Below are 26609 nucleotides of genomic sequence, written 5' to 3' on the forward strand. Positions count from 1 at the left end.
CAGGAAATTTAGCTGTGCCACTTGTTTAATCTGGTTGTCCAGAACTGATAATTGCAGGGACTGAAGGAGATTTAAGCTCTGGCCAGGAGAAGGCAACAGAAGGAGGACAGTCCACTGAGAGCACTGCCAAGACACTCGGACGGAGCACAGAGGCTCGCAGGCTGACAAGGGTACGTGGCTGGCACGACGTGAGGCACAAGGACGGCAATACTCCCAGGGAGGAAGAGACAGCTCTACAAGGAGACGCCGGTTGTGGGTCCAGAGAGAGGGAAGCCGCATGAAAGGACCGAGCAAAGCTGGCAGACAAGAAATAAGGCGTGCCTTAGGTCACAGCAACACAAGGAGCCCAGAGTGGACAAAAAAAGGAACAGCAAAGAGACGCCAACAGGGATTCCACGATTCTCTTGGAAACGAGTGTCCAGGGAACAGAGTGCATCTGTGGACAGTTGAGCAATTAAGTGTTGGGGTAACACTGAGAACAAACAGGACTTTGCACCACTACAGGTTGTATCATCCAATTCATGTTTTTAATGGACTTTTAGAGTGTGGACTGTGGGCTTTCCTTTCTAAGATAAGAAATTTTCTTCATGATACTGTTAGATTTGGTTTATGTTCATTTACCTTTTTCATGTACTTATTATTGTCTAGTGTAATAGAAGTTACTGTTACTTCCTGAAATTGCAGTTGTGTCTTTCATGGTGTGTTTACTCACCGCCCAATTTAAAGAAACCTGTGTGCTATAATTGGTAAATTTCAGGAGTTCCCAGTCTCTTAATAAAACTGGGTGGCGTAGTCGGATATTTGGATGGTGTCAAGTTAGATTACCTGAAAGTGTGACAGACACCTGTTACACATGGAAACTGCAGGCAGGGAATAAGAGCGACGTGACTACCTGTGGAAAAGAAATGCTAACGCTCCAACACCGTGTCACCCCCATGTGTGTAATTATTAACAGTTAATTTAAACAATAAACGCTTCGTAACATGTATCATTTCATCAAGAAAGTGAAATCATCTATAAACGTAAGGATTCTAAATGCAGAGAGTTGGAAAATCAATGTACTCGTTATGGCGATCTATTGCTGTTTGCCTATCAGGAGGAAGCCCCAGAAAAAAGAGACGGCATAAAAGATGATATAGATATATATATAGAGAGAGTTTGTATCGTGACATTACGAGCGGGAATATGCGACGCTTGAATATAAAATCACCACGAATACATTTGAATGTCGGCATTTGCTTCACCAAATCGAACCGTTCATCAAACATCGAAGCGCGCACATCGATCCTACTAGGATTCGCTTAGCGGTTTTCTGTCACATGTAGACAGTAAACGGACTCTGACGTCACATTCCGACTTTTATCACAGTGCGCCCCCACTCGACTTATTGCTGGTACTGCAACTTGTACACGAGTCACATTAATGTCTGAGGACCTGCTCAGAGGACGAGTCAAATGAACACTGGGCACGTGTGGCAGTGATGATGCGTGGGCGTACGAGTTTTGAGCGTGAAGTATAAACGAGCTCAAAGTGTAATATTCAGTAAGATCCACTTGTGTTTTCCAAGTCCAGTTAAGTGCAAATGTAGCATTGCTTTGACCGATCGCAATCTCCCTGTTAATGCTATACTTGTCAAGTGTGTTTGACCGAGCAAAAAATTCACAGGGAAAACCAAAGATAGGGGTCCCTCTTGGAGTTTCAGGCGAGTAGTCCATGCATATTACAGAGGAAAATGTTATGCACTGGGACAGGTTATAATGTGCAGGCTTATCGTCTTTATTGTTTCCACCCTTTGTTTTCTTAAACCGCTAATGCAGAATGAGGTCATGAGGACGCTGGAGTTGCCCCAGTTAACATCAGGCACAAGGCAGCTGTGTTCAAATCTGTCCATGTAACATCTAGATTACTATGACATCTTGCACACAGGGAAGACTGAAGCTGTTTGGGCTCACGTCCCATTGCTGTCACCACTTTGTGACCTCCAACAAGTGGTTTACCTGGCTGAGCTCGTATTGGAGAATTCCCTGTGTGGCACTAAAATTGGCATCGCTAGCTTTTGCACTTGTTGGGCGCTTTGTAGTGGTGGGGAAAAATAAGTCTCGTGAAGCTTTGAGGCTTTCTTTCTATTTGTGCCGAAAAAGCTTTGAAACTTCAGCTCCATAATGAACGGCGACATCTGGTGGTTAACTGAGGTCAAGGCAAGAAATCAAAAGCACAAGAGATGCGGCGCTCGTTGTTTCAATCTCGCGTTACTAGTAAAAGGTCAGAAGAGACCGAGTTCATCTTATTCGACTAAGAGCCTTGTCCATAAATGTAACTTTGAACGCAGTTTTCCGTTGTTAGTCGTCATCTGTCACCAAAGCTCTCCAAATCTGTAAAACTCAACATTGTTTTATGAGAATGACTTATTTTAAATAAATAGGCTACCTGCTCATTTAGCGCCGAAGCTAACAAACCAATGAAGTGCGCTGTGACGCACTGAGGACGTTTGAAGCTTCAAACGTCACAGGTCACGTGATAGCGGTGTTTGGACACTGACTCTTCTCACTACGGTTCAGATTGACTGGCACAAACTTCCACACTTAGGCATCATTGTCCCGCTCTCTAGCGCTTTGTCATACCCTTATTAATGCTGATTGTTGGGGGGTTGGGTGGGCAAAAGCAATTCAAATAAGCACTCGTTATAACTGAGGTGTGCAGAAGGACATCTCAGAATGCACAACACGTTGCACCTTGAAGTAGGTGGGCTACAGCAGCAGGAGACAACAGCGGGTGCCACTCCAGTCAGCTCAGGATGGGCCACTGAAGCTACAATTCACACATGGTGCTCACCAAAACTGGACAACAGATTACTGGAAAAATGTCTCCTGCTCTGATGAGTCTCGATTTCTGCTGTGGCATTCTGATGGCCCTGGTCAACAACATGAAAGCAGCAATCTATCCTGCGTTGTATCAACGGTTCAGACTGGTGATGGTGTGGTGGGATATTTTCTTGGCACTCTTTAGGCCCCTTAGTATCAACGGGACATCATTTAAATAACACAACCTACCTGAGTGTTGTTGCTGACCATGTCCATCCCTTTATGACCACAATCTTCTGATGGCTATCTCCATGTGCCATCTCACTAAGCTCAAATCATCTCAGACTGGTTTTTTGAACGTGAGAAGGAGTTCACGTGAATCAAGTGGCCTCCACATTCACCAGATCTCAGTCCAGTAGACCACCTTTGGGGTGTGTTGGAATGGGAGATTTGCATCATGGATGTGCAGTCGACTAATCCACAGTATTAAGTGATGTCAATATGGAGGACAGTCCCCAATGAATGTTTGCAGCACCTTGTTGAATCCACACCATGAAGAGTCACGACAGATCTGAAGGCAAAAAGGTGGTCCAACCAGCTACTTGCAAGTTTTGTTTATTTTATTGATTGATTTATTTATTTATAAAGCACTTTAAACACAACATCAAGGCCGACCAAAGTGCTGTACAATAAAAGCCCAACATATCAGACAAACAATAACCAAAGGGTAAAAGAAACAGAAACACATAAATACATAAGAGCTAAAGAGATTGATAATAAAAAGTACACAGACAGTCAACATATCATACTGGGTTAAAGGACCAAGACCACAATTTGGAGAGCCACAGCAAATGGTCTGAATATTTATGTAAATGAGAGGTTTCACTTATTGATTTTTTTTATAAATATGCAGTTCTATCTGAAAACATGTTTTCACTTTGTCATTATGGTTTATTGAGTGTAGATGATTGTCAAAAATAGCAAATGTATCTATCTTAAAGAAAATCTACAACATAAGAAAGTGTATATGGTGAGAAATATATTAAATACCGTGTGCTGCCTGGTGAAACACAGTTGAGGCGTCTGTCGAGGATTGCTTGTCTGTTACCGAGGCAACTTCAAGTTCACAGCCTCATGGCGTAACACATCTGTCGCCCAATGATTGATGTGGAGAGCATACTAACCCGACCCCTGACCTGGCCCTGTCACTGCCTGTTTGCTGTGTCTGCGTGTATTGAAGTGGTAGTTCCTGTTTGAATAAATATGCTGACTGTTCCTGTTTTGATTGGAATAAAGATTGTGCTCGTGAAGCATTTGGATACAGCATCTTCTCTCAAGTGTAAGACCGTGACTCACATGGTACCATAAGTGGGGTCTTGCACCAATGGAAACTCAACAGTCATACGATGTTCCTCTCCAACCACAGCGGATGAGGCTACAGCAGGTGCTTCTGCCCTTGCCTGTCCCAGAGATGTGCTGGTGAAGATGTCACCCTCATACATCCCAGAGTGCTTCCTATTCTGTTTGGAATGCATAGCAATACTGATGTGCTGGGACAAGGGAGGCTGGGCATCAATTATGACCTCTGTTATGATCAGGGAGGCCATACAGGTCATGCTAAATCTTTCTCCTGACAGACTTGTGATTTTGACTTCTTGTAGCAACGGAACCTCCTCCATATGGCTATGATCCCCTTGGCCAAGGGACATCAGTTTTAGCTGTGGCGAATCGATTCTGATTGCCCTATATAGGGACGGGTCCAGGGTTTGGTAGACCTAATTCAAAGCTGGTTTTGCGGAGACACCTTCGAATGCATTGAAGAAAGCTCGCTATAGACACAGTCTTGTCAGGGATAAATGAGGTCCTTTGTGATGAGATGCATTGGAATGATGTCTACTTGCTGCTAGAACTTAGCCGCAGATTGAAGGGCACCTAAGCCACCCGGAAGCACAGGTGGCACTGACTTCAACTCAACCATCACGTCCACTCTAGATGGTCAATCGCTGACTCTATGGGTCTTAGCCTCCACCTCCACCTTGTCTTTGCCTCTCTTCAGAACAATATCTATTGCCACTCCCTTCCTCTGCCCCTCCTATTCAATCACCAGGCTCCTAAAGTTGGTGATGCCACTGCTTGGGGCACAAAGATTGATGTCGCAGGTAGACGGTACTATTGTAGGAACTCCACAGCAGGGATTGAGGGCAGGTGCTTTAGCTGTGACCAACCAGAACATCTTGCTTGGGAGTGCTGCCTCTTGCTATCACCGTCCATGGACATTGGTCTGGCCCAGGTACGCGGTTCTCAAGATTCTCACAAGATGTTGAAAAAGGAAAATTATAAGGTCTCTGTTAAGTTGGCTGGACGCAAAGTCCTGGCTCTGTTGGACATTGGTAGTGACCTCCGTGTTGTCCACCATGGCTTTCTCCAGCAGGCCCCTTACACAAACATGGACATGAACATCCACTGTGTCCATAGGACCGTTAAAATGTATGAGACTATCTTACTACCTCTGAAATTTAACGGGCAGAGCTTGAAGGTTTGGACCACTGATAAGCAGTTGACACAGGCAGAGATTGCTTGTCTGTTGCCGAGGCAACCACAGGTTCATGGCATCAAAGAGGCAACTACAAGTTTGCAGCCTCGCTTTGTAATGCATCTGTTGCCTGATGGTTGATGTAGGGAGCATTCTAATCTGGCCACTGACCTGACCCCATCTCTGCTTGCTTGTTTGTGGTAGCTGCCATTTAAAAAAATATGTTGACTGTTCCTGTTTTGATTGGAGAAAAGTTGGTTTTCTTGAAGACTTTGGGTTCAGCGTCTTCTCTCTGATGCAAGACAGTGACTCACGTGTCACTCTAAACAAATATATGTATATTGATATACAGTATATGTACGTATATATATGTATATATTTATATATTTTTATATATATATTGTGCAGAAAACCAGGGCATTGGCCCAAACACCCAACACGAACACATCAAGAGTCCCGGGTTCAAATAAAGGATGGCTCTTATTCACCACAATACCTTCACTATAACACAAGCACAGATTTTCCATCTCCACAAATCAACCCTCACCACCGCACTACCCAGCTCCGACTCACCTGGAAAAGGGAGTGTGGTCCCTTTTATTAAGGACCTGGGAGTACTTCCAGTGCCAGAGCTACTGCCCGATGGAATCACTTCCGGGTTATGTTAAAGTCAATTATAACAGGGAGCTTGTCCTCCTGCAGTGCCCTCTTGTGGCACCCAGGGGAATGTAGCCTGGCAGACCAGCCCTGCTGGCTTCCCACTGGGCACTGATATCCAGGGCCACTGCCATCTAGTGTGCTGGGGCAGTTAAAAACTTCCAGTGACATCTTCATTCAGTGGGCTGTCTGTGCAATCCCTTTAGGTCCTTCCTTCCTGGTCTGATTCCTTCCTCCTTCCCAGCCAGGTTGCCTATCTGCCTGTTAGGAGCCTCCTGTCTGAAACAGGAACCTTCCCTTCTTCGGGCCATGTTGCATCTACTAAATATATAATGTGGTCCCCGGCCGGGGCTGGAGCCTGGCCGGGACGCCCAGGAGGACCAGAGGAGGGCTTGTGTCTCCTCCAGACCGAGAGGGGGCGTCTGTCCTTGTTATGCTGGAGGCCTCGGGTAGAGGGCTTGGAAGCCCAGCCCTGTAGGGACCCATGGCCAACGCCAGGCGGAGCACCAGTGCCTGATTATTCCGGGAGCTCAGCACTTCTGCCACACCAGGAAGTGACGGGGGGGAGACGACAGGGGACACCCAGACGGCTTCCGGGTGCACAGCCTGCACTTCCGCCACACAGGGGTGTGTCCGCGGGAGATTCCAGGGAAGCAGCTGGAGCCAATCCGGGTTCCTATAAAAGTGGCCACCTCACTCCAGTCATTGGCGGAAGTCGGGTGGCAGAGAGACGGAGCTGGAGAGAGGACTGGAGGTGACCAGAAGAGAGAGGCGTTGTAAGGCCTGAAGAGAGAGAGAGGCATTGTAAGGCCTGGACATTGGGGGAACGGTGCAAGAGGCACTGGGGTTTGTGCACGTGACTTTTGTACATAGTGTAAATAAACAAGTGTGTGGTGGAACCAACGATGTCTGTCTGCCTGTGTCCGGGATCAAGTTCACAATATATATATATAGTGGAAATTATTCAACAAAGAAAAGAAACTCCATAAAGATAAAGTTTTGGGGACCGTCCCCATATATTGTCCTGAGGACAAAAGTATGCAAACGTGATTAAAAGTACTTGTAATTCAGTATCAGTTGACAAAATGGATATGATAAGATGGCGTTTTTTATAGAGGATGCATTATAGGAACAGGAACTGGTTGGCAGGAAGTGACATCATCATTGTGGAGGAGCTGGAAGTGTCCATGGTGACAAGCAGAAGAGATGAAAAATGGAGTCACCGGAAGTGACGTTATGGCGACCATTTTGAAACCCGGAAATAGTGGCTATTATCATTCTTTGGTTTTCATGTTGGGAGAAAAGGTTCAAGTAAGTACCATGTGACAATCCTTCATCTCGTGATATTTCACTCACATTTGGGCTTTCTGACTGCCTCCTAATCACATGTTTGTGACTATATATATATATATATATATATATATATATATATATATACATATATATATATATATATATATATATATATATGTCCATCCTTGTCTTGCACCTCAAAACACAAGGCTGAGTCTCAGTACTTTAGCAAAATCATCTTTATTCAGCTTTATTCAGCAGACGGAAATGCCTTTGTCATGGACAATGAGGTGTCAAATGGAAAAATGGAGAAAATTCATCAAAGTTCAAGGGTTAGCAAGCACTGTGGCTTTGAGAGCTGATATTTTTTTTGCATCAATGGATTTTGAACGAAGACCCCTTCACTGCTGTTCAAAATCTTTTACATTTACATGCATATCTGCTATGATTTAGGGATAACATACAGAAATGATGGGCGGCATGGTGGCGCAGTGGGTAGTGCTGCTGCCTCGCAGTAAAGAGACTTGGGTTCGCTTTCCGGGTCCTTCCTGCGTGGAGTTTGCTTGTTCTTCATACGTTTGCCTGGGTTTCCAAAGACATGCAGTTTAGGTGCATTGGCAATCTTAAATGGTCCCTAGTGTGAGCTTGGTGTGTGTGCGCCCTGTGGTGGGCTGGTATTGACTATAGGAGACCCCCGTGAATCTGTAGTTGGGATAAAGCAGGTTGGATAATAGATGGATGGATGGATAGATACAGTAGTGATTGTAAATGAAGTGTTTTGGTTTGCAGTGCACATTAAAAATACACAGCATAAGTATTTGTGTTCGAAAAAGTATGAAGAGACTGATGCACTGGATGGTTAAACAGGTGCCTTTCACATCTATCTATCTATCTATCTATCTATCTATCTATCTATCTATCTATCTATCTATCTATCTATCTATCTATCTATCTATCCTGTTATTCCACCTGCTCTCACGGTCCCCATCATAGTTTCAATGTGCATCTTGGTCTCTTCAGTACCAGATCCATAGGACAAATCCAGACTATAATATTTTCAACCCGTTGCACCATGCTGTCCAATATGATGCCAGCTTTCTCTTTGCTTCTGTTCGTCAATCTTCAGTCTGTGAAATCCGCAGCCCCCTTTATTCTTCCCCTAATTTGTTCTACAGATGTTTAAAAGAACAGGTGTACCCCTGCCACCCAAATTTTATTCTACACCTGACTCTAAATTTCCCAGTCCTCTGCCAACTTGCCCAGTTCCCCATTTTGCCAAAGCACACACCATAATGTCTGCACCCCCAGCTCCATAATCTTCCATAAACGTGCACTTCTGTCTGCCTTACAACATATTCATAGCTTGACTCCAAATCTTATTCTCCCTCTGCTAATCGAGTGCCCACTCCTTGGCCATTTGCACTGTTTTCCACACATTAGTTCATCATTTAGCCCACCTACAGAGACATTCCCACCCTAGTTTTATTCTACACTTGCTGCCAGTCTACCCAGTCCTATGGAGGTTTGCCAGTCTCATCTCACCTTGGCACAATCTCACACTGTAAGATCCACAGACCCCCACATCCTGACACATCATTCACCCCCACCCTGTCTTGTACTACTCCCACAGGACACATCCAAGCTAAATCTTATTCTGTCTTTAAGATCAGGATGTCTGCATTTCATTGAATATTAATTTTTCCCTCCTTTCCTTCAGGCCTGAAAGAATTCTCATGTGCTTTCTGATTGTCTAGATCCGTGTTTTCCAGCTTTTTTTTTCTTAGGTGGCCCACTTTTTGTAACCAAAAAGATCCCAAGGCACCCCACAATTTTGCTAACCACAAACACACTCATTCTGATACTTGTGCTCAACTGTCCGAACGGGTGGGAGTAAAAAAGCAGCTCCGAGATCAGCATTCACAGCACTTAGTGAGCACATTGGTGGCACCTCCCAGTTACTTTGTCCCTTTGCCCGGCCTCTCTGCCTCTGAATCAGCTCGTATGCCAACTATCCACTCGCTGGCGACCACACACCCAAGCAGCCAGGGGAGCTGTGTTGGCAGCATAGTGATAATAGAGCTGCTTTTACACCAGCTTCTCCAGGTAGTCCTGTCCTCCTCAGACAGGTCTTGCCCACCTGAGGATGTTGTCCCTCTCAGGTTCAGACCCAGGTGCGTTACACTATTATTTCGATGGCACAACTGGATAGCTGTCATGGCACACCATTGTGCTGCGATACAGTGGTTGACAAACACTGCCTGAGATGACTGGCGCTACTTTCATGCAGCTTTCATTGTTCATGAAGATGTTTTCGGTCTTGTACGTTTATCGTTTTCCACAGCAATTCAATACTTTGAAACAGAAAGCAGGGGAAACAAAATTAGACATCACTTACTCCGCACCCCATTAATCAACTCCAATTGTTACAACAAGAGCTGGAAAATGTCAGTGTGTACGCTCTTTTGGCCTTTGCTCTCTTGAATATTTTGTTTCTTTTCCCTTTCATCACAACCCCTGGAGTTTTTATTATTTTCTGCCCTCCCAGGCCATGTGACTACAGCATTAGACCTATCGTTAGAGACATATTACTATTAAATTATTTTAAAGTGAATCCTGGCAGCTAGGGATGTCTCATGAGTCAAATGGCTTCCAGCCCCTGATAAGACATTGAACTTGAGGTAGGTTACCTTGACCGATGTTGAGATATTCTTACTTTGCATTTCAGCTTATTTGTGCCCAGTGAATGTTGAATACGTATATTGTGCACCAGTATAAAAAGAACCTGAGAGGTTCAAGTGCCGTTCCTGGTCACTTTTACACCACAAAACTGTTGATTCACTATTACATAAATAGGCAAAAAAGGAAGATTTCTTTATGTTATCTGAGGTCCACTTCCAGATTATGACAACAATGGAGCAGTCACAGGCACTGCCACTGTTTGGCTCAAAAATAATATTTATCATCGTCTCTGCATTGTTTGAACCAATCCACCCAAAACTGGGCCTGCTTGTCCTGAGGTTGCTTTCCACTATTTTTTTTACAAGGTGATTTACTTTATGACCTTTTTCACTTAATCAATCAGATATGAAATCAATGTGAATGGTAAGATATTTGTCCTGTCTCCGCTTTGCAAAGCTGATTTGATTTTACCAAAACAGTTCCTTAGAGCTGTCTGCATCACTCCAAACGTTTTCAAATGAATTTGATGCAAAGTGAGATTAAATCGAAGCTACATAAAAACGTTTTAGTAGCACCCCATTACCACAAAACATTTGACTACATTCAACTTTAACTACATTTGTCCAATATTCCATTAGTCTTCCGTGTTAGTCTGCAATGCACAACACGCCCCCAAATCTCGTAAGTGAAACTTCTTCAAGGCATCACACTTAACATTTAGTTCACTTTATTCTTCACTTACGCAAAGCAAATAGGTTTTAATTACCGAGGGATTTAAAACCCAATTGGCGGCTGCGTGATCCACATAAGAACTGCTAGTTTACTGCCAGAGATGATCTTACGCGTTGGCATGCTTTAATTTGTGATTCGAATTTTATGATCTGTTTCCCGTAATTAACCTCAGTATTTCATGCGTCTTGATTATTTCAAACGCGATTGGTGTCTGATTGGTGATCTTTTTCTCCGCACGTGTTATTATCATTAAGCGGTCGACCGCCTTCATTCGTGTATACAAAGACTGTGCTGCGCTTCAAACTTTACTGCGCTTTGTTGATTTTCCCCTTTGCTGTTTCAAAATGTGGTGTAAAGACAAGGGTCAGATAGCCGTGGTGTTGCTGCTCTTTATCTTCTGCGATGCTTTTGCTCAGCCCCGTTTCAAAGGACGGAAGCAAATCGCAAAACACCAGAAGCCCGCGGTCATGCATTATGTTGAGCCGAGAGCTGGCGCTCCGCAGACCGTAACCGCTCAGTGCACCGACAGTGAGGTGATCGTCACCATCAGTCCGGACTTGTTGGGCATCCAAAAGCCGGTGCAGCCTTCTGATCTTTCCATGGGTGGATGTGGCGTCACCAGCCCGGCCGGTGCTCAGCCTTTTGTGATCGAAGCGCCTCTGCAGGGCTGCGGGAGCACCGTGGAGGTGAGCTGATGAAGTGCTCTCGCATTTGTCCTTTTCCTAATCTTGTTTCTCGATGATTACTACTGAAAGCTCTCGTATGTGGCTCAGGTCTGGTTTATGTTCGTATGACGTTTTGGCGCACAAGTCGCAATTGATCAGGCACGCTTTAACGAGATCCTCTCTTTCTTTACGTTTTCATAGCGGACTGAGTGCTCATAGGCTTTAGTACAGCATAGGCAAGAAAGGAGAATTGAGTAGTTAAGCCTGCATTGTGTGCATAGACCCTTTATCGGTGGTGCAGTGCCCACTCGTGACCTGTATGTGGGCATTCTAAATATCAGATTATTCCTTTGAAGAAGCCTTCTAAATTCTGTTCAGTTAAGTTGACAAAACTAAGTTGAGGTTTTTCCATTTTCCGTAACAAACCCGCATTCCTAAAGCGTTCAGGTGTGAAATCTACAGTTTAACACCCCAAACCATTTCAATATGCTGTGAAAGACTTTAATCAATATGGTGAGTAAACTGCTTTGAATATCGGTACTAAAAATTGGGAGAGGTGTACTGCTTGGACATTTGCTTAAGTAACCTTTTGGGTGAATGGCCAGTAGTCAGCCCTTTGGTGGGAGATCTTTACAGATCAAGAAAAGGATATCTGGAGCCTTTAAAAGGATTATTTTTGTTACAATCCTGAAAGATTTACATCTTGCCTGAAGGGGCCCGAGTTGCCTCAAAAGCTTGCATATTGTAATCTTTTTAGTTGGCCAATAAATGGTGTCATTTTGCTTGGCTTTTCTCCTGAAAAGTTACAAAGCCAATTGCTTTATGCAACTTATATTGATTAAACCTTTTGACTACAAAGGGTCTCTGACTGTGCTGTTCGAGTCCAATCTAGATGTTTTTGCTCTTGTAGTTTAGCATTGTCAGCTGAATAGCCCTAAACTGTTGGCTCTTTAGATGCTGGGAGCTCTCATCGTGTACACCTTCTCCCTGGACTACAATCCTTCTCCAATTGATGGTCTTCCCATTGTAAGAACAAATCCAGCTGTGGTGCAGATTGAATGCCAATACAACAGGTAAGGGAACCAAGTCCACTTGGCCAAGTATATACTAATGCAAAACAGACAAGTGCAAAACGGATGCGATGTACAGCACATTATGACGTGTTAAGCTACAAGAATCTACCCTGATTTGAAGACCCGTCATGTTGCTCACCTTTCTAATGTCCTTTTTCTTTCCCCAGGCTACACAATGTAAGCAGCAATGCTTTAAACCCCACTTGGGTTCCCTACACCTCCACAATATCTGCCGAGGACGTTCTAGGCTTCTCGCTTGTTATAATGAGCAGTAGGTGTACACATTTAAAAATCCTACTTTCCATTTGCACTAATGTGATCTGAACACCTTGTAACATTCCTGTCTGCAGGTGACTGGAGTGGGCCGAGTCCATCCAACACCTTCTTCCTAGGAGACCTCATTAACCTTCAAGCGTCTGTGGACAGCACTAACCATGAGCCTCTCCGTGTCTTTGTGGACCGCTGTGTGGCCACTCCTGGGTCCAATGCATCAGCCCCAGCCTACACCTTCATTGGGAATAATGGGTGGGTGTGAGGAATAGTCGGACTAGATCTTGGTCTGGAAACGCAATGCTATGGTCCATCTTGTGTATTGCAGGTGTTTCTTAGACAGCCAACTGACAGGCTCCAATTCCCAGTTCGTGTCCCCCAGAGTTGCCCAGTCTGTAATGCAGTTCCAGCTGGATGCCTTCAGGTTTTATGGCCTGACTACTAGTTCAGTAAGTCCTTTCCTCCCATCTTTGGAGGAATCCCATTGGATCTCCCAGGTTTGACAGTACTCTTGCATGTCTACTTGCAGATCTTCATTACCTGCCATCTGAAGGTGACCTTGGCGTCTGCTAATGTTGATCCTTTGAATAAGGATTGTTCATATGACTCTGCACTGAGCCAGTAAGCGACTGACTGGGAGGATGAGGGTGCACCTGTTCAGATGAGGTAGCAGGTTGTGATTGGTGGCTGTGCTTTCAGGTGGAGCTCAGTGGATGGGAACAATGCTGTCTGTAGCTGCTGTGACACAAGCTGTGCCAACCCCCCTCCCTTCAGGAGGGGCTCTGGTGCCCCTAAACACAGACGCAGGAGAGCAAGTAAGTGACCTTTACAGCAGGCTTCTGTAGTGTCCAGTCTGGGATACACCAACTAATTGTGTTTTGCAGGTGAAGTGAGTGCACCAGCTGGATGGCAGGAGACCATTTCTGTTGGCCCTCTTTTTCTGGAGAAGGTCTCTCCTTTGTCCTCTGTATCTCAGGCCTTGTCTCCTCAGCAAGACGAAATCTCTGCAGGTAACTTGTCTGAACAGTGTAAATGCAAGCCATGTTAAGGACTGCTTTTGAATCTAGCCTAGTGAGTTGCAGTGTGTTTAGGTTTTCTTCATTCCTAATCTCCGTCTTTTCTCCTTGCAGACTCCCAATTCCAAGAGTCCATCCTTGGTGCTGTTGTAGGTGTCCTGGCTGTCTCCTGTGTGGCTGTGCTATTCTGTAAGCACAGAAAAGCAAAGGGCTCTGTTAATACTAAGCAATAAAATTTTTAAAGTTCACAGCATTGCCTATAGTATATTTTCAGGGGGTGGTGTACCGGTGCCTATTTAAATAGCATTCTGGTCTTTCTGAATCTTCTAGACAGATGGTGCCACATGCATGGCCACTACCTCATGGAACAATCTCTGACCATCAATTTGCTTAGGATTTTAGGTGGGAGTGCTAAAGAAGCTGCTCTCTAACCAACTTTGGTAGAAAGTGTCCTCTCCACAAATGTGCCTACTAGTCGAGGCAAAAGTCTCCATGCACTCGTATCAGATTTTGGATGTCAGATCTCCCATTGCTCTTAATCTCTGGTACCCACCAGAGTTCAGACATCACAGCAGCTATTCATTAAAATGGCACAATCTAGACCTGAGCCTCAAAATGGGGGCTATGAATGTGGCAGCCCATGCCACCTGTCATTTGAATGCAGAGAAAAGCTATAAAATCGATCACAGACAAGCCCAGCAGCTCTTTAACCCAAAACATTTGTTTTCTATATGCATCAGGATCACAAAGTAGGGAACTAAACTTATTGGGGTGGGGGAGGCAAACAAGTGTCTAAATTTACAGACCCTACCCATGACAAACTGTTAGGCTAGAAACAAATTTAAAACAAGCTGACAGGACCAAAATCCTGGGTATCCAGCATGAAGTGTCTCATTGAGCAAAACATTTTGGCTTTGATTTAAAGACCCTTTTTGTGGACTGAATCTTAATGGCACTCATAACTGAGTAACCCTGCTGTCAGATCTTTATTTTGAGTGATCTTTGAGATGGAGTATCTTTCTCTACCAAGACAGGTTCTTGCTGCAAGAAAAGCAATTCATTTAATGTGTATGTGTGTGTGATCCAGCTGGTATGTCAGAACTAAAGATCTATTCCTCCTGGTGGATACGAATCAACCTTGATATTTTTCTCTTCTAGTTTCTGGGATTTCATTAAATAACACCAACTGGTGCAACAACAAAGTAAAGGTTCCTTGTAACAAGGATTCTGTTGTATTGTAAGAGGTACAGGTTTTGAATTTATGACTTAAAGCAGGGGTCCTCAATTGCGGTCCTGGAGGGCTGAATTGGCAAAAGGCTTTCATTCCAAACTAGAACTTGGTCCTTGCTGCTGATGAATGTTGGTGTAGTTGCCTTGTTAGTGCCTTTTATTCATCAAAGACAAATTTTAGTTATTGTAGATCAGGAGTCCTCAATTACAGTCCTGGGGGTCTGTTATGGTTGCAGGTTTTCAATTCTAACCGATTTCTTCATTAGAACCTTTTTACTAGCAAAGCAATGTTTTGGATCTTAATTTTAGTTACCTTGCCTGTTACCGTTCACAAATCCTAATTGCTTATTAGATTTAAGCAGTAGCATTAAGTTTTAATTGTTGCCCGTTATCTTTATCAGACCTTCATTAATAATGAGATGCAGATAACCAATAAACCATGCAGCAGCTCTCCAGCTCACGTACTTGCCATGAACTATCGGTGATTAAAAAAAAAAAATAAAGTTTAGAAATGAGAGGAATTGGCAGGACCATTAAGTTTAAATCTGTAATGGTCCGCAAAACGCATGGATATGTTCTCTTTGAAGGACACTCTCTACAGTGCGATTACAGTTGCTCTTAGATGAATGCAAGCATTAAAAAGCTAAATAGTTCAATACCAAGTTTCATCATCCGCATGGACTGCTTTCTAATTACCGTACTCGCGGACAAGTTCTCCCGTGGATAAGTCAGAGCTTGATTTTTATCGTACAATTTCTACTATTTTATAATGTCGCTCGTATAATCGAATGCGGAAAGCTCACTCTCTATTGGTCCAAGAGATTACGATATGCTAACGCCCACCTGAGAGTAACGGAGCACACGGCCTTTATGTGGGTGCGGCAATGCGCTGTATCAGCGTCAGCGCCTAATCTCGCTCTTCTGTGCCCACGTGACCACACGGTAATACCCAAACTACTCCAAAGCGACGTTTGCACTTTTTTTTTTTTGTGTATCTCGCACCTTCAATGTAAGAGCATCCCTTATCTACGATGAAGCGTCCGATCAGAAGAAAATATAAAGCTGGTTTTAAATTAAACGTTGAAGTACGGAAAGAAATTGGCAACTACGCTGCTGCAACAAAATTCAATGTGTCTGAGAAACTGATGTGAGATAGAAGGAGGCAAGAACATGTAAAAGAAAAATTAAGTGTCGCATTTTTGAAAGGGTGTACAAGTCTGTCTGATATGATCGACTTTTCGGGTTTCAAGACTTGACCTGTACATGATGGTAGACGGAATAAAAACCTGCAGCCCTCCGTGATTGAGGACCACGTCTTAAGAATTTCTCAAACTCATTCCAGACGAGCTTTTACATGTGTTTTTTTTTTTAGTGTTTTGAGGCCCATTACTAACTTAAACAATAGCTAAACTTAGCTAATCTGTCCGGTTCTTGGCAGCTTTTGCTTGTTTCATTCCAGACCAGCTTTTTAATGTTTTTTTAATTGTTTTTGTGGGTGTTGACATGAAGACTAAATGTCATTGCAATAGCAAGAAATCTTTTAACAGCGTACGCTTTGGGTAATATACTGGTGTCGGAAGAATAACAAAACTCTCTGAAGCTTCTTGATTAGGGTAAAAAAAAAAACGGTCATGCAGTCTCCTATTTATTATATTAAAAAAGAAAATAAAATCTTGCTCATGCGCACCTCATATTCACCAAAATCACGCCAGCACTTAACAAAAAGGAAACACTTCTTTCAAGAGCAATTTACATTTATATGTTAAGGGGGGCCTGTCAAATGCGCTTTTAAGTTTCTATCTGGTTATAAGCTCTTGTTTCCACTACTGGCACCTGTCCCACTCTCTGATTGTGTATCCACAGATTAAATTTGGAAGAAACCCAAAACCACTTAAATTTAGATTGCTGGGGGTAAAGCGAACAAACTGATGTTGCAAACTGTCTTGCAACCAAAATTATATCTGGTGTGCTTATTTTTGTCCTTTGATTAGACAGGGAAATGCATCACCTCCATTCGTTTATAGACCACCACGTGGTCTTTGACACTGAGAAGGAGGACAAAATTGCCTTGTCTTTGTTCAGGGGCTCTGTTGCATTGTGGGTTTGGGTGTTTGGTCATACCTCGTGTTTGCTGGTTGTACTGCAGTTACACTCCAAGATTTCCCATCTGAATGCTCCTCATATGTTACATAGTTTGCTGGAAGAAAGAATTGCTTTCCTGTAATCTTTTTGTGTTTCCTACTGAAGTTGGATTCAACTTGGCACCATCATCTTACTGTCCAGCACAGGAATACCCTTGACAGTGAAAGGGTCTCTTCAGTCTTTTGTTAACGGCCATCCTGTACAGTAAGGTTGGTACTAAAGAGCAAAAGTCCAAGCAGACATTTAGTGAAGCAGAAGGAACAGAACTAATACTGGAGTTGGGTTATAAAGCATGCCGTTGACTTGGGCTTCTTGGGTTCATAAGCCAAGCCTTTTGGTCCATAACTGATACACAGGTAGAGTTATGGTCATTTTTCTCACTGACCATATTGGTAAATGAATTGAGATCCAGAAATCTCTGGGCTGTCGATATGTCTTGATTAGTGATATCGACTCTGCATGCAGTCTTCTCTGTAGAAGATTCAGAGGCAGCATTTCAATGGAAGACCAATTTTAGCAATCTTATGAAACCTGAACTGGCGTTTGAGAAAAAGGTTCCTGCAAATTAAGTGTAAAATCTCAAATTGTGATGCCACATTCCACTTAAACTACAAAAGTGTACACTGTTTTCAGGTAGCAGTAATCAGGTCTGCCTAGTAAGTCATGGAACAGCAAAGGGCTACTCCATACTAGTTTGAAGGGAGGTTTGAACAGATTGCGGTCTCTTCAGTCCAAGTGAGTGCAATAGGAACTCCCAGTGGCTCAGAGCCTCAGCCAACACTCCTCTTGCTGCTTTTGAGAGTCCCATTGTTTCAGATTTATTTATAGTCGATCGGGGCCGGCTCTACACTGGGGGAAGAGGGGGCAATGCCCCCTTAAACAAATGTCCTGCCCCCTTAAATCAAACTTTTAGAAACTGAGAAAGAAAATAATAGATTACCCATAAACTTAATATGGACAAGATTTACTACAGTAGCTGAAAAATCCACTGGAAAAGACACGAATGAGATGACAGGTTTCACCTCTTGTTTGCTCTTTCCCTCTGTGCTCTGTTTGTCTGCAGCTCTCACAGCACTTGGCAGAGATCCCCCACTCACCCTCCCCCCAGCTAAACATCCAATCACTGTTAGTATGCAAATGACCCGGTGTCAGGTTTCTCAGTAGGCGGGGCAGAGCAAAATGAGCAGCGTAACAGCAGGTAGCTTTGAGGAAGCAGCAGATCTGTCAAAATCATAGCGACTCATGAGATAATTAACAACAACTATGTAGTTTTTACCTTAACTGGTTTTAACAACTGGAAAGCAACACTTGATCGAGATAAGGAGCTACAGAGGCATATGTCCAGCCACAACCATGTGCATGCTTCAACCATCTGGACTGAGCATAAAAGCAGAGAGGCCGGGGTTTGACTGTGGATTCAATGTTGGTGGGTAAAACACAACTTGACAAAAAAACATTTCTATGTCAAGACTATTGGTAGTGCTATAAGGGTTCTCTGTGTAAAGGAGTTGTGGGTCCGTGGGACTGCAGAAACCTTGAGACATGATGCAGTGGGTAATGATGATGACATTGCTTCAGGTATTTTTCTAAAACTGATGGAATATACCTTAGAGAAGGATGAGAAGCTAGCAAGCATTCCTATGGGTATCCCAAAAAAATGCAAAATACACTTCTAAGAATATCCAAAATGAAATTATCCAAACACTGGCTGACATGGTGCTTGGAGAGGTCAGGAAAAAATATGAAAGTGCTGATTCTGCAGGGTTTTGCCTCAAAAGAGATGGGACCAGGGATAGGTGCAATGTGGAAAATGTGTCTGTGATAATACGGTTTGTCAGAAATTCTATGCCAGAGGAGCATCTCATTGGGTTGCTTGACTTGCAACAACTTGATGCAGAGTACATCACCTCTGAGATCCTGTTCCACCTTTGTGATGCTGGCTACAGTGCTGACAGTATACTGAGCCAGCGTTATGATGGGGCTTCTGTGATGAGTGGGGTTAGAGGTGGGGTACAAGCTCTGCTCCAAAAGAGACTTGACAGATATGTCCCATACATCCACTGCTACAACCACCAACTCCACTTAGTGCTTGTGCAGGCCATGCAGAGTGAGCCGTGTGAAAAAAGATTTTTAGCCTATCTAGTTCAGTCTACAACTTTTTTCACCACCACTATGTGCTCAATAAACATGATGCACCTTGTCTAAAAAAGCTGCTTGAGATCAGATGGACAAGCCACTATGAGGTGACAAGGTGCACTGTAGACAATCAAGAAGAAATCCTTAGTATCCTACCTGAGATGACAGAGGATGATGATGATACAGTTGACCTGTGTACCGAGGCATCAGGCCTGCTATGCCAAATTAAGAGGCATCACTTGTCTGAGATTGGAAAGTTCCCAGTGCGGGTGCTTGGTGTCTTGAAACCAGCAAATGCTATTCTACAGCCTCAGTCAGTTGATCTGTGCAGTGCTTCTGAGGTTTAGTGCAGCACTGGACTCCTTTAAAAACATCCGTGAGGATGACTGTTGGGGAGTGTCATCTAATATGGATTATATGAATTCCCCCTTGGGATTAATAAAGTATCTATCTATCTATCTATCTATCTATCTATCTATCTATCTATCTATCTATCTATCTATCTATCTATCTATCTATCTATCTATCTATCTATCTGATGCTGAGGATGAGTCACGTCCAACAAAGTGAAGGAGAACAATGAGCAAACACCTGGGTCAAAGTGTTGTACTCTCAACTTTGGGATCTACAGACTCTGGTGACCCTACCATTTCCCCCCATCAGTCTCTGAATAGATCCCTGCTCAACATCCTTGACAGGGCCATTTCAGAAATAGAAACTAGATTTTCACACAAGAATATTGACCTGATGAGAGCCATATCTAGTGTTGCTCCCAAATCTATCACATTTCTAGATCCCATCCTGTTGCACCCTCTGGCTGTGATGGGAGTACAAGGAACCCTTTCCTGAGTTGCATAAATTGCATGTAACAGCCCTGGTCATTGGTGTGTCTTCAGCATCGTGTGAGAGTTCCTTCTCCACTTTATCACAGGTCCTAACCCCCTATCGTCGCACCATGTTACACAAAAGAAAGAGGAATTTAGTGGTTTTGGCCCATGAGAAGTCCATAACAAATAACTTGGCTATGGATGAATTTGGAAGAGTTTTTGCAAAGTTAAATAGGAGACTGTTGTTGTAGAGTGGATTGAAGTGAAAGGAGAGTGGAGCTGTTCAGTTGCAAATGGAGAGTTCAGTTTGATGCAAAACAAACAAGCTTTAAACAAGACAAAAAGACTAAAAAGAAGAAAAAAGTTCAAATGTTCTGTTCTAATTTGTTGTGTTCTACAAATTAGTTTGAGAATTGTAGGAAAAGACTTTTTTTTTTTTAATTACTATGCCAACCCTTTTTAGTTTTGTAAATATTGGCTACTAGCCAACCCGCGGCGTAGCATACGCCACATAATCAGGCCGCTTTTTAAATGATTTTTAAGCACAGAGGAAAAAATAAACATTTGAAAAATCCGTAATTTAATAAACCACCAAGAAAAGTAACATTGCAACAATGCACGCTACGAAGCAACATACAATTGTCCGTGACTGAAAACCGGAGGTGCGCCTTCTCCTTCCAAAGCGAAGGACGGGGTTGAACGGCGCTCGTTCAGTACGCACTGCCCGCTTATGTGCCCGCCCCCAACTCCCTACCTGAGTCGCTTTTGTCTGTGTACAATCCACACTCACCTGTGAGTCACGTTGACTGTTCATTTTCCAAACACCGCCTCAGTCGGTTTCCACGTTGACTTTTCATTGTTCTTTGCGGTTCTGGGTGCTTTTTTATATATAATCCACCAAGTCACCCGGGGGGGGTTACAAAGGGTAGGAACATAATCAGTGCGAGCGTATGATCCGCACGTACTGGGAATTTCTCGTTCATGGGGAACAATTGCAAGCCACGGTCTGCATCACGAATGGGGTTCAACGGCTTACCCACGCCGGGTAGACACACGTTGATCCATTCAGTGTAGCGCGCGCGTGAAGTACCAGACATACAAGTGCATCACAGACCTGTTAATGCTCAATCTCACGTGGCTGAAAGCCACTTGTCCCTGTAAGAATTTGAACGCCGACCGCTGTTGGGTCGTGTAACTATTTAGCAGGCGGGAGTCTCGTTCGTTTTCGGAAATAAGCATCCAAATCGCTCCACTAAGTAAGATCTGCCATGCACCACCACCCACAGAATAAAATACGGAATCGTCCCGTATTTGAGAATGAAATTGCGTGTTCCGTGGTCTTGGCCCCCAAGGGATGTGCCCCCCGCTGCAGTATGGGTCCCTTATTTGTTTGTATTAAAAGTGGTAACCCTACCTGTGACTCACGAAGACTTTTCATTGCTCTGTGCGGTTTTGGCTGCCTTTCTATATATAATCCACCAAGACACCCGACCACCATGGGGGGGGGTGTGTGTACAAAGTGCAGGAGCATAAGAAGACGCATGTTTGTCGCGGATGCGAATTGCTGTATGTAGCGTGTAAAACAGTTTGCTATGAGCAACAGTTTCGTCAATGACATTTCTCCAAAAAAACCCGACTGACAGAAACAAACAGTTACCTGAAGCAGGAATTTCTATAACATTGAAAGAAGTGTTGTTTCCATGAAATACATTTGAAGCGGTAGCCATGGAGGACAAAAGAATAGTCAACGTGGCTCACAGCTGGGTTTGGACCGCAGCACAGACTAAAGTGAGTGAGTATGTGTTTGATGAGCTGTTTGAGTTGGCGGGCAGTGGTCTGAGGTGCGTTCCTGAGCACATGGGAGGAGGGGTAGAGTTTGTGGGCGGGGCTTCATTGTTCCTTTCGCATGGTTTTTCATGGTGGACGTGGTTGGTGTCGAAACCGAAAAGAATAATGAAAAGTCAATGTGGCTTAGACGTGTTTTGGACTCCTTGCACAGACGAAAGGGGCTAACTGGGTGGTCGGTGAGTTTTTGCGTCAGGGCACATGGGTAGGCAGTGTGAATGCGTAGAGAGCGAGGGTAGACGCGGGCCGGTGAAAAAGGAGTGTTGTTGGGCAGGAAAACGTCTTCCGTGTTCCTGCAGGAGCATCTAAGAAGACGCAGGTTTGTTGCGGATGCGAATTGCTGTATGTAGTGTGTAAAACAGTTTTCTATGGTGCAAGCGGTCATGCGTTGTAACCGAAAACTCGTAGACTGCTTACTTCATTGTGTTTTAACCTCAGTCGTAAAGGAATGTTTTAAGGATCCCATGGGATACCCCTCGCACGCTGCATATGGCGATTCACCTCCGCGAGAAACATGCCTCTATGAACAGTCAACGTAGCTCGGAGGTGCATGACATGAACATGGCATTAACCTGACCTGCACCGCATGTGGCCTCCACGACAGACGAATATAAATGACGCCACTTTTTCTGTGTCCTCGCGTCCGACTTGGTGGGCGGGGCCCTGCGAGTTGTCCTATCCAATGGTCTTGGAGTTGGTGGGCGTGGCTCCTTCCTGCGTGCGCCATAGGTGTCTCACTTGTCGGCGGCTTAGTGAATCCAAGCCCCTTCCGGCGTGCTTTTCATGGTTGTCTTGCCTTAGTGAATTACATATATAGATATTGAGAGGTCTTATTTTATTCTTACTTTATTTTGCAAATTTATTTGAGAATTAGGCCATCCAATTAAGATACATTTTATATTGTTGGATGTAAAGATCTGGATGGATATTTTATTTTATTCTTTATTTTATTAGATTTTTTTATTCTATTTTTCAGTTTTATTTTTCAAAACTTAGTGAATTGATTTTTTTTTTTTATAACTTGGCCTACCCTTTTTAGTTTTGCTAATATTGGCAATAGTGAGAAGTGTTTTTGTTGGGTTCGAATATATTTGATTTAGGCCATCCAATTAAGATAAATGTCATGTTTTTAGTTGTTTTAATCTGATGAGGAAAATTTTATTTTATTTTTTGTTATTTTATTTTTCAGTTTTCCTCCTTAGGGATTGCCACCTTATTGTGGTCAGGGGGTTTTCATACCTCGGTGACCCTAAGAGCCACACCAGCAGAAGCTTAGCCTTCAGGTGGGACACCCAAGTTGGACAGGTCTTAGGGTAGAGGCCTGACAAAGAGCAATCCAATGACATGACGAAAACAGTTATCCAGAGCACCCCCCACCACCACCACCACACCACCCCTTTCCGTCTCTCCGCCACCATGTGCCCCCTTCACATTTCTGTCAGCCCCCTCATATATGCCTGTCTTGAGCCGGAACAGCTAGCAAGGTTTATTTTATTTATTTATTTATTTATAAAGCACTTTAAACACAACATCAAGGCTGACCAAAGTGCTGTACAATAAAAGCCCAACATATCAGACAAACAATAACCAAAGGGTAAAAGAAACAGAAACACATAAATACATAAGAGCTGAGGAGATTCATAATAAAAAGTACACAGACAGTCAACATATCATACTGGGTTAAAGGCCGGTTAAAGTGCGCTTTTAAATAAGATTTAAAGACAGCGAGTGACACAGCCTGCCTTAAAGTGCTACGGCAAATCATTCCCGAGTTTTGGAGCTGCACCTGAAAAAGCTCGATCAACTCGGAGTTTGCGTCGTATCTTAGGAACGCATAAAAGCACCTAAATCACACTGAAAATCTGTGGAAAGATCTGAAGATAGCAGACCACCAACACTCACCATCTAATGTGAGTGAACTTGAACAGTTCAACTGTAAAGAAGAGTTGGGGCAAATATCGAGTGGGCTCAATCTAGGTGTGTAAAGCTGATGAGAAGTTTCAACAGACTTAGGGCTGGCATTAAAGCAAAAGGGGGGTCAACAAAATGACATTGGCATTAGGGGTGATCCTTTAATCATCTCAGTAGGTCTTGTTAATGTTTTTTTTTTTTATAATTCTTTGACTCTTCTCTGAAGAGTGACAGACAGCATGCGATCCTCAAAGCAACTCTCCAAAGATCTGAAAACAAAGATTGTTGAATCTCCTGTTTTAGGGGAAGGCTACAAAAAGCCATCTTAGAGGTTTAAACTGTCAGTTTCAACTGTAAGGAATGGAATCAGGAAATGGAAGGCCACAGGCACAGTTGATGTTAAACCAACCTAGCAGGTCTGGCAGGCCAAGACAAATACAGGAGTGGCATATGCAGAGGATTATGAGAATGGTTACAGACAACCCACAGATCACCTACAAAGACCTGCAAGAACATCTCACTGCAGATGGTGTGTCTGTACTTCGTTCTACAACTCAGCACAATTTACACAAAGAACATCTGTATGGCAGGGTGATGAGAAAGAAGCCCTTTCTGCACTCTCACCACAAACAGAGTCACTTGTTGTATCAAATGCTCAATTAGACAAACCAGATTCATTTTTGGAACAAAGTGCTTTGGACTGATGAGAGAAAAATGGAGTTATCTGATCAGAACAAATAATGCTTTGCATGGTGGATGAAGAACACCACATTCCAAGAAAAACACCTGCTACCTACTGTCAAATTTGGTGGAGGTTCCATCTTTTTGTGGGGCTGTGTGACTAGTTCAGGGACTGGGGCCCTTTTTGGAGTCGAGGGTCGGATGAATTCAACCCAATTTAAAAAAAATTTTCAGGATAAAGCGTCAGTCACAAAGTTGAAGTTATGCAGGGGAAGGATATTCCAACAAGACTATGACCCAAAACACAGTATGAAATCTACAAAGGCATTCATACATAGGGAGAAGTACAATGTTCTAGAATGGCCATCACAGTCCCCTGACTTGAAGATCATCGACAATCTATGGGATGATTTGAAGCAGGCTGTCCATGCTTGGCAGCCATCAAATTAAAGTGAACTGGAGAGATTGTATGAAGAATGGTCAGAAATACCTCCATCCATCATCCAGACACTCATCACAGGCTATAGGAGGACAGCATCGAGAGGTAAAAGATAGATAGATAGATAGATAGATAGATAGATAGATAGATAGATAGATAGATAGATAGATAGATAGATAGATAGATAGATAGATAGATAGATACTTTATTAATCAAGAGGATATTCACATAATCCAGCAGCAGTATACTGATACAAAAAAGAAAAACAATATTAAATTAAAGAGTAATAAAAATGCATGTAAAAAGAGACAATAACTTTGAATAATGTTAGCGTTTACAACCCCAGGGTGGAAGTGTGGAAGATGAATGTTCTCTTTGTTCCCTTTTACTAATTCATGTCTGAGAAGTAAGCTTTACAAAACCATTGTCGCGGATGCCAGGGGCGACTATCCGGCCGGGACGCCTTGGAGGACCGGAAGTGGTCGTGTCCCCTTATGGGATCACGTGGAGGTCGCCTTCCTTGTTGCTTTGGGGGCCATGGGTTCAGGGCATGGAAACCCCACCCTATAGAGGCTCGTGGTCACCGCCAGGAGGAGCCCCAATGCCTTGGGGACTTGTGACCTCAGCACTTCCGACACACCAGGTAGGGAAGGGTAAGATTTAGGAGGACACCCGGGGAGCTGCCGGGAAAACAGCCGGCATTTCCATCACGCTGTGGCGTGGCCAAGAGGGGAATGCCGGGAACCACCTGGAGCTCGTCCGGGAGTATATAAAAGGGGCCGTCTCCCTTCAATCATGGCTGGAGTTGGGTAGAAGCAGGACAAGGCACCAGAGAGGTGTGGAGGCGGCTTGAAGAAAGGCATTGTGAGGCCAGGACTGAGTATTGGGGTTTGTGCACTTATTTGAACTGGGTCTGAGTGACTTAATATTTGTAAATAACTGTAAATAAAACACGTGTGGTGGTGAAGTACAACATGTCCGCCTATCTGTGTCCGGGTCAAGTCCACACCATACACTATGTAAAAGCATGCTTTGCTGAGCAAAACAGAAAAATATTTGTCCAAAGGACTTAATGTCTGAGCATTCCACACCTGAGTCTGCCTTATCACGTTTTCCCTTAACTTACATCTGAACGCCATAACAAACGGGGCCAAGAAATCAAGTTTTGCAAGGGACGTTGAAGAGGCTCAAGGATTGTGTATAATAAACGTGTTGACTGTTATATTTCATAATGATATTAAATCACGCATTCTAGAGGTATATAAACTTGCCTCACCCAAAAGATGGGGTACAGAAGAGCCCTGACGCTGTCATGTATATTGATTGTCTGCTTTCCTGAATTTCTTCTCACTGTGACTCTGCAAAATAAAGCTGCTTTATAACCAGTTATGTGGACAAAGACTTCAGACAAGACAGCAGGTGTGAAGAGTCGCATAGTGTGGAGTCTCCTCAGTCTGTCACTGAAGCTGCTCCTCTGTCTGGAGATGATCCTGTTCAGTGGATGCAGTGGATTCTCCATGATTGAAAGGATCCTGCTTAGCGCCCGTCGCTCTGCTACAGATGTCAACCTGTCCAGCTTCATTCCTACAATAGAGCCTGCCTTCCTAACAAGTCTGTCCAGGTGTGAGGCGTCCTTCATCTTTATGCTGCCTCCCCAGGACATCACCGCATAGAAGAGG

The 26609-nt window shown here is 43.7% G+C and overlaps 1 protein-coding gene across 1 annotated transcript; it reads left to right on the forward strand.

Annotated features, from left to right (window-relative positions):
- Positions 1 to 10954: 10954 nt before the first annotated feature.
- LOC120528933 (zona pellucida sperm-binding protein 3-like) lies at positions 10955 to 13952 on the forward strand. Its single transcript, XM_039753009.1, has 9 exons — positions 10955 to 11381; positions 12315 to 12433; positions 12601 to 12704; positions 12784 to 12958; positions 13032 to 13152; positions 13233 to 13324; positions 13403 to 13518; positions 13588 to 13713; positions 13834 to 13952. Exons 1-9 carry the CDS (start codon positions 11040 to 11042, stop codon positions 13950 to 13952), a joined length of 1314 nt encoding a protein of 437 aa, XP_039608943.1. The 5' UTR covers positions 10955 to 11039.
- The last annotated feature ends 12657 nt before the right edge of the window (positions 13953 to 26609 follow it).

The sequence above is a fragment of the Polypterus senegalus genome, chromosome 4 (genome assembly GCF_016835505.1).
Source record: "Polypterus senegalus isolate Bchr_013 chromosome 4, ASM1683550v1, whole genome shotgun sequence".
Taxonomy (NCBI): domain Eukaryota; kingdom Metazoa; phylum Chordata; class Cladistia; order Polypteriformes; family Polypteridae; genus Polypterus; species Polypterus senegalus.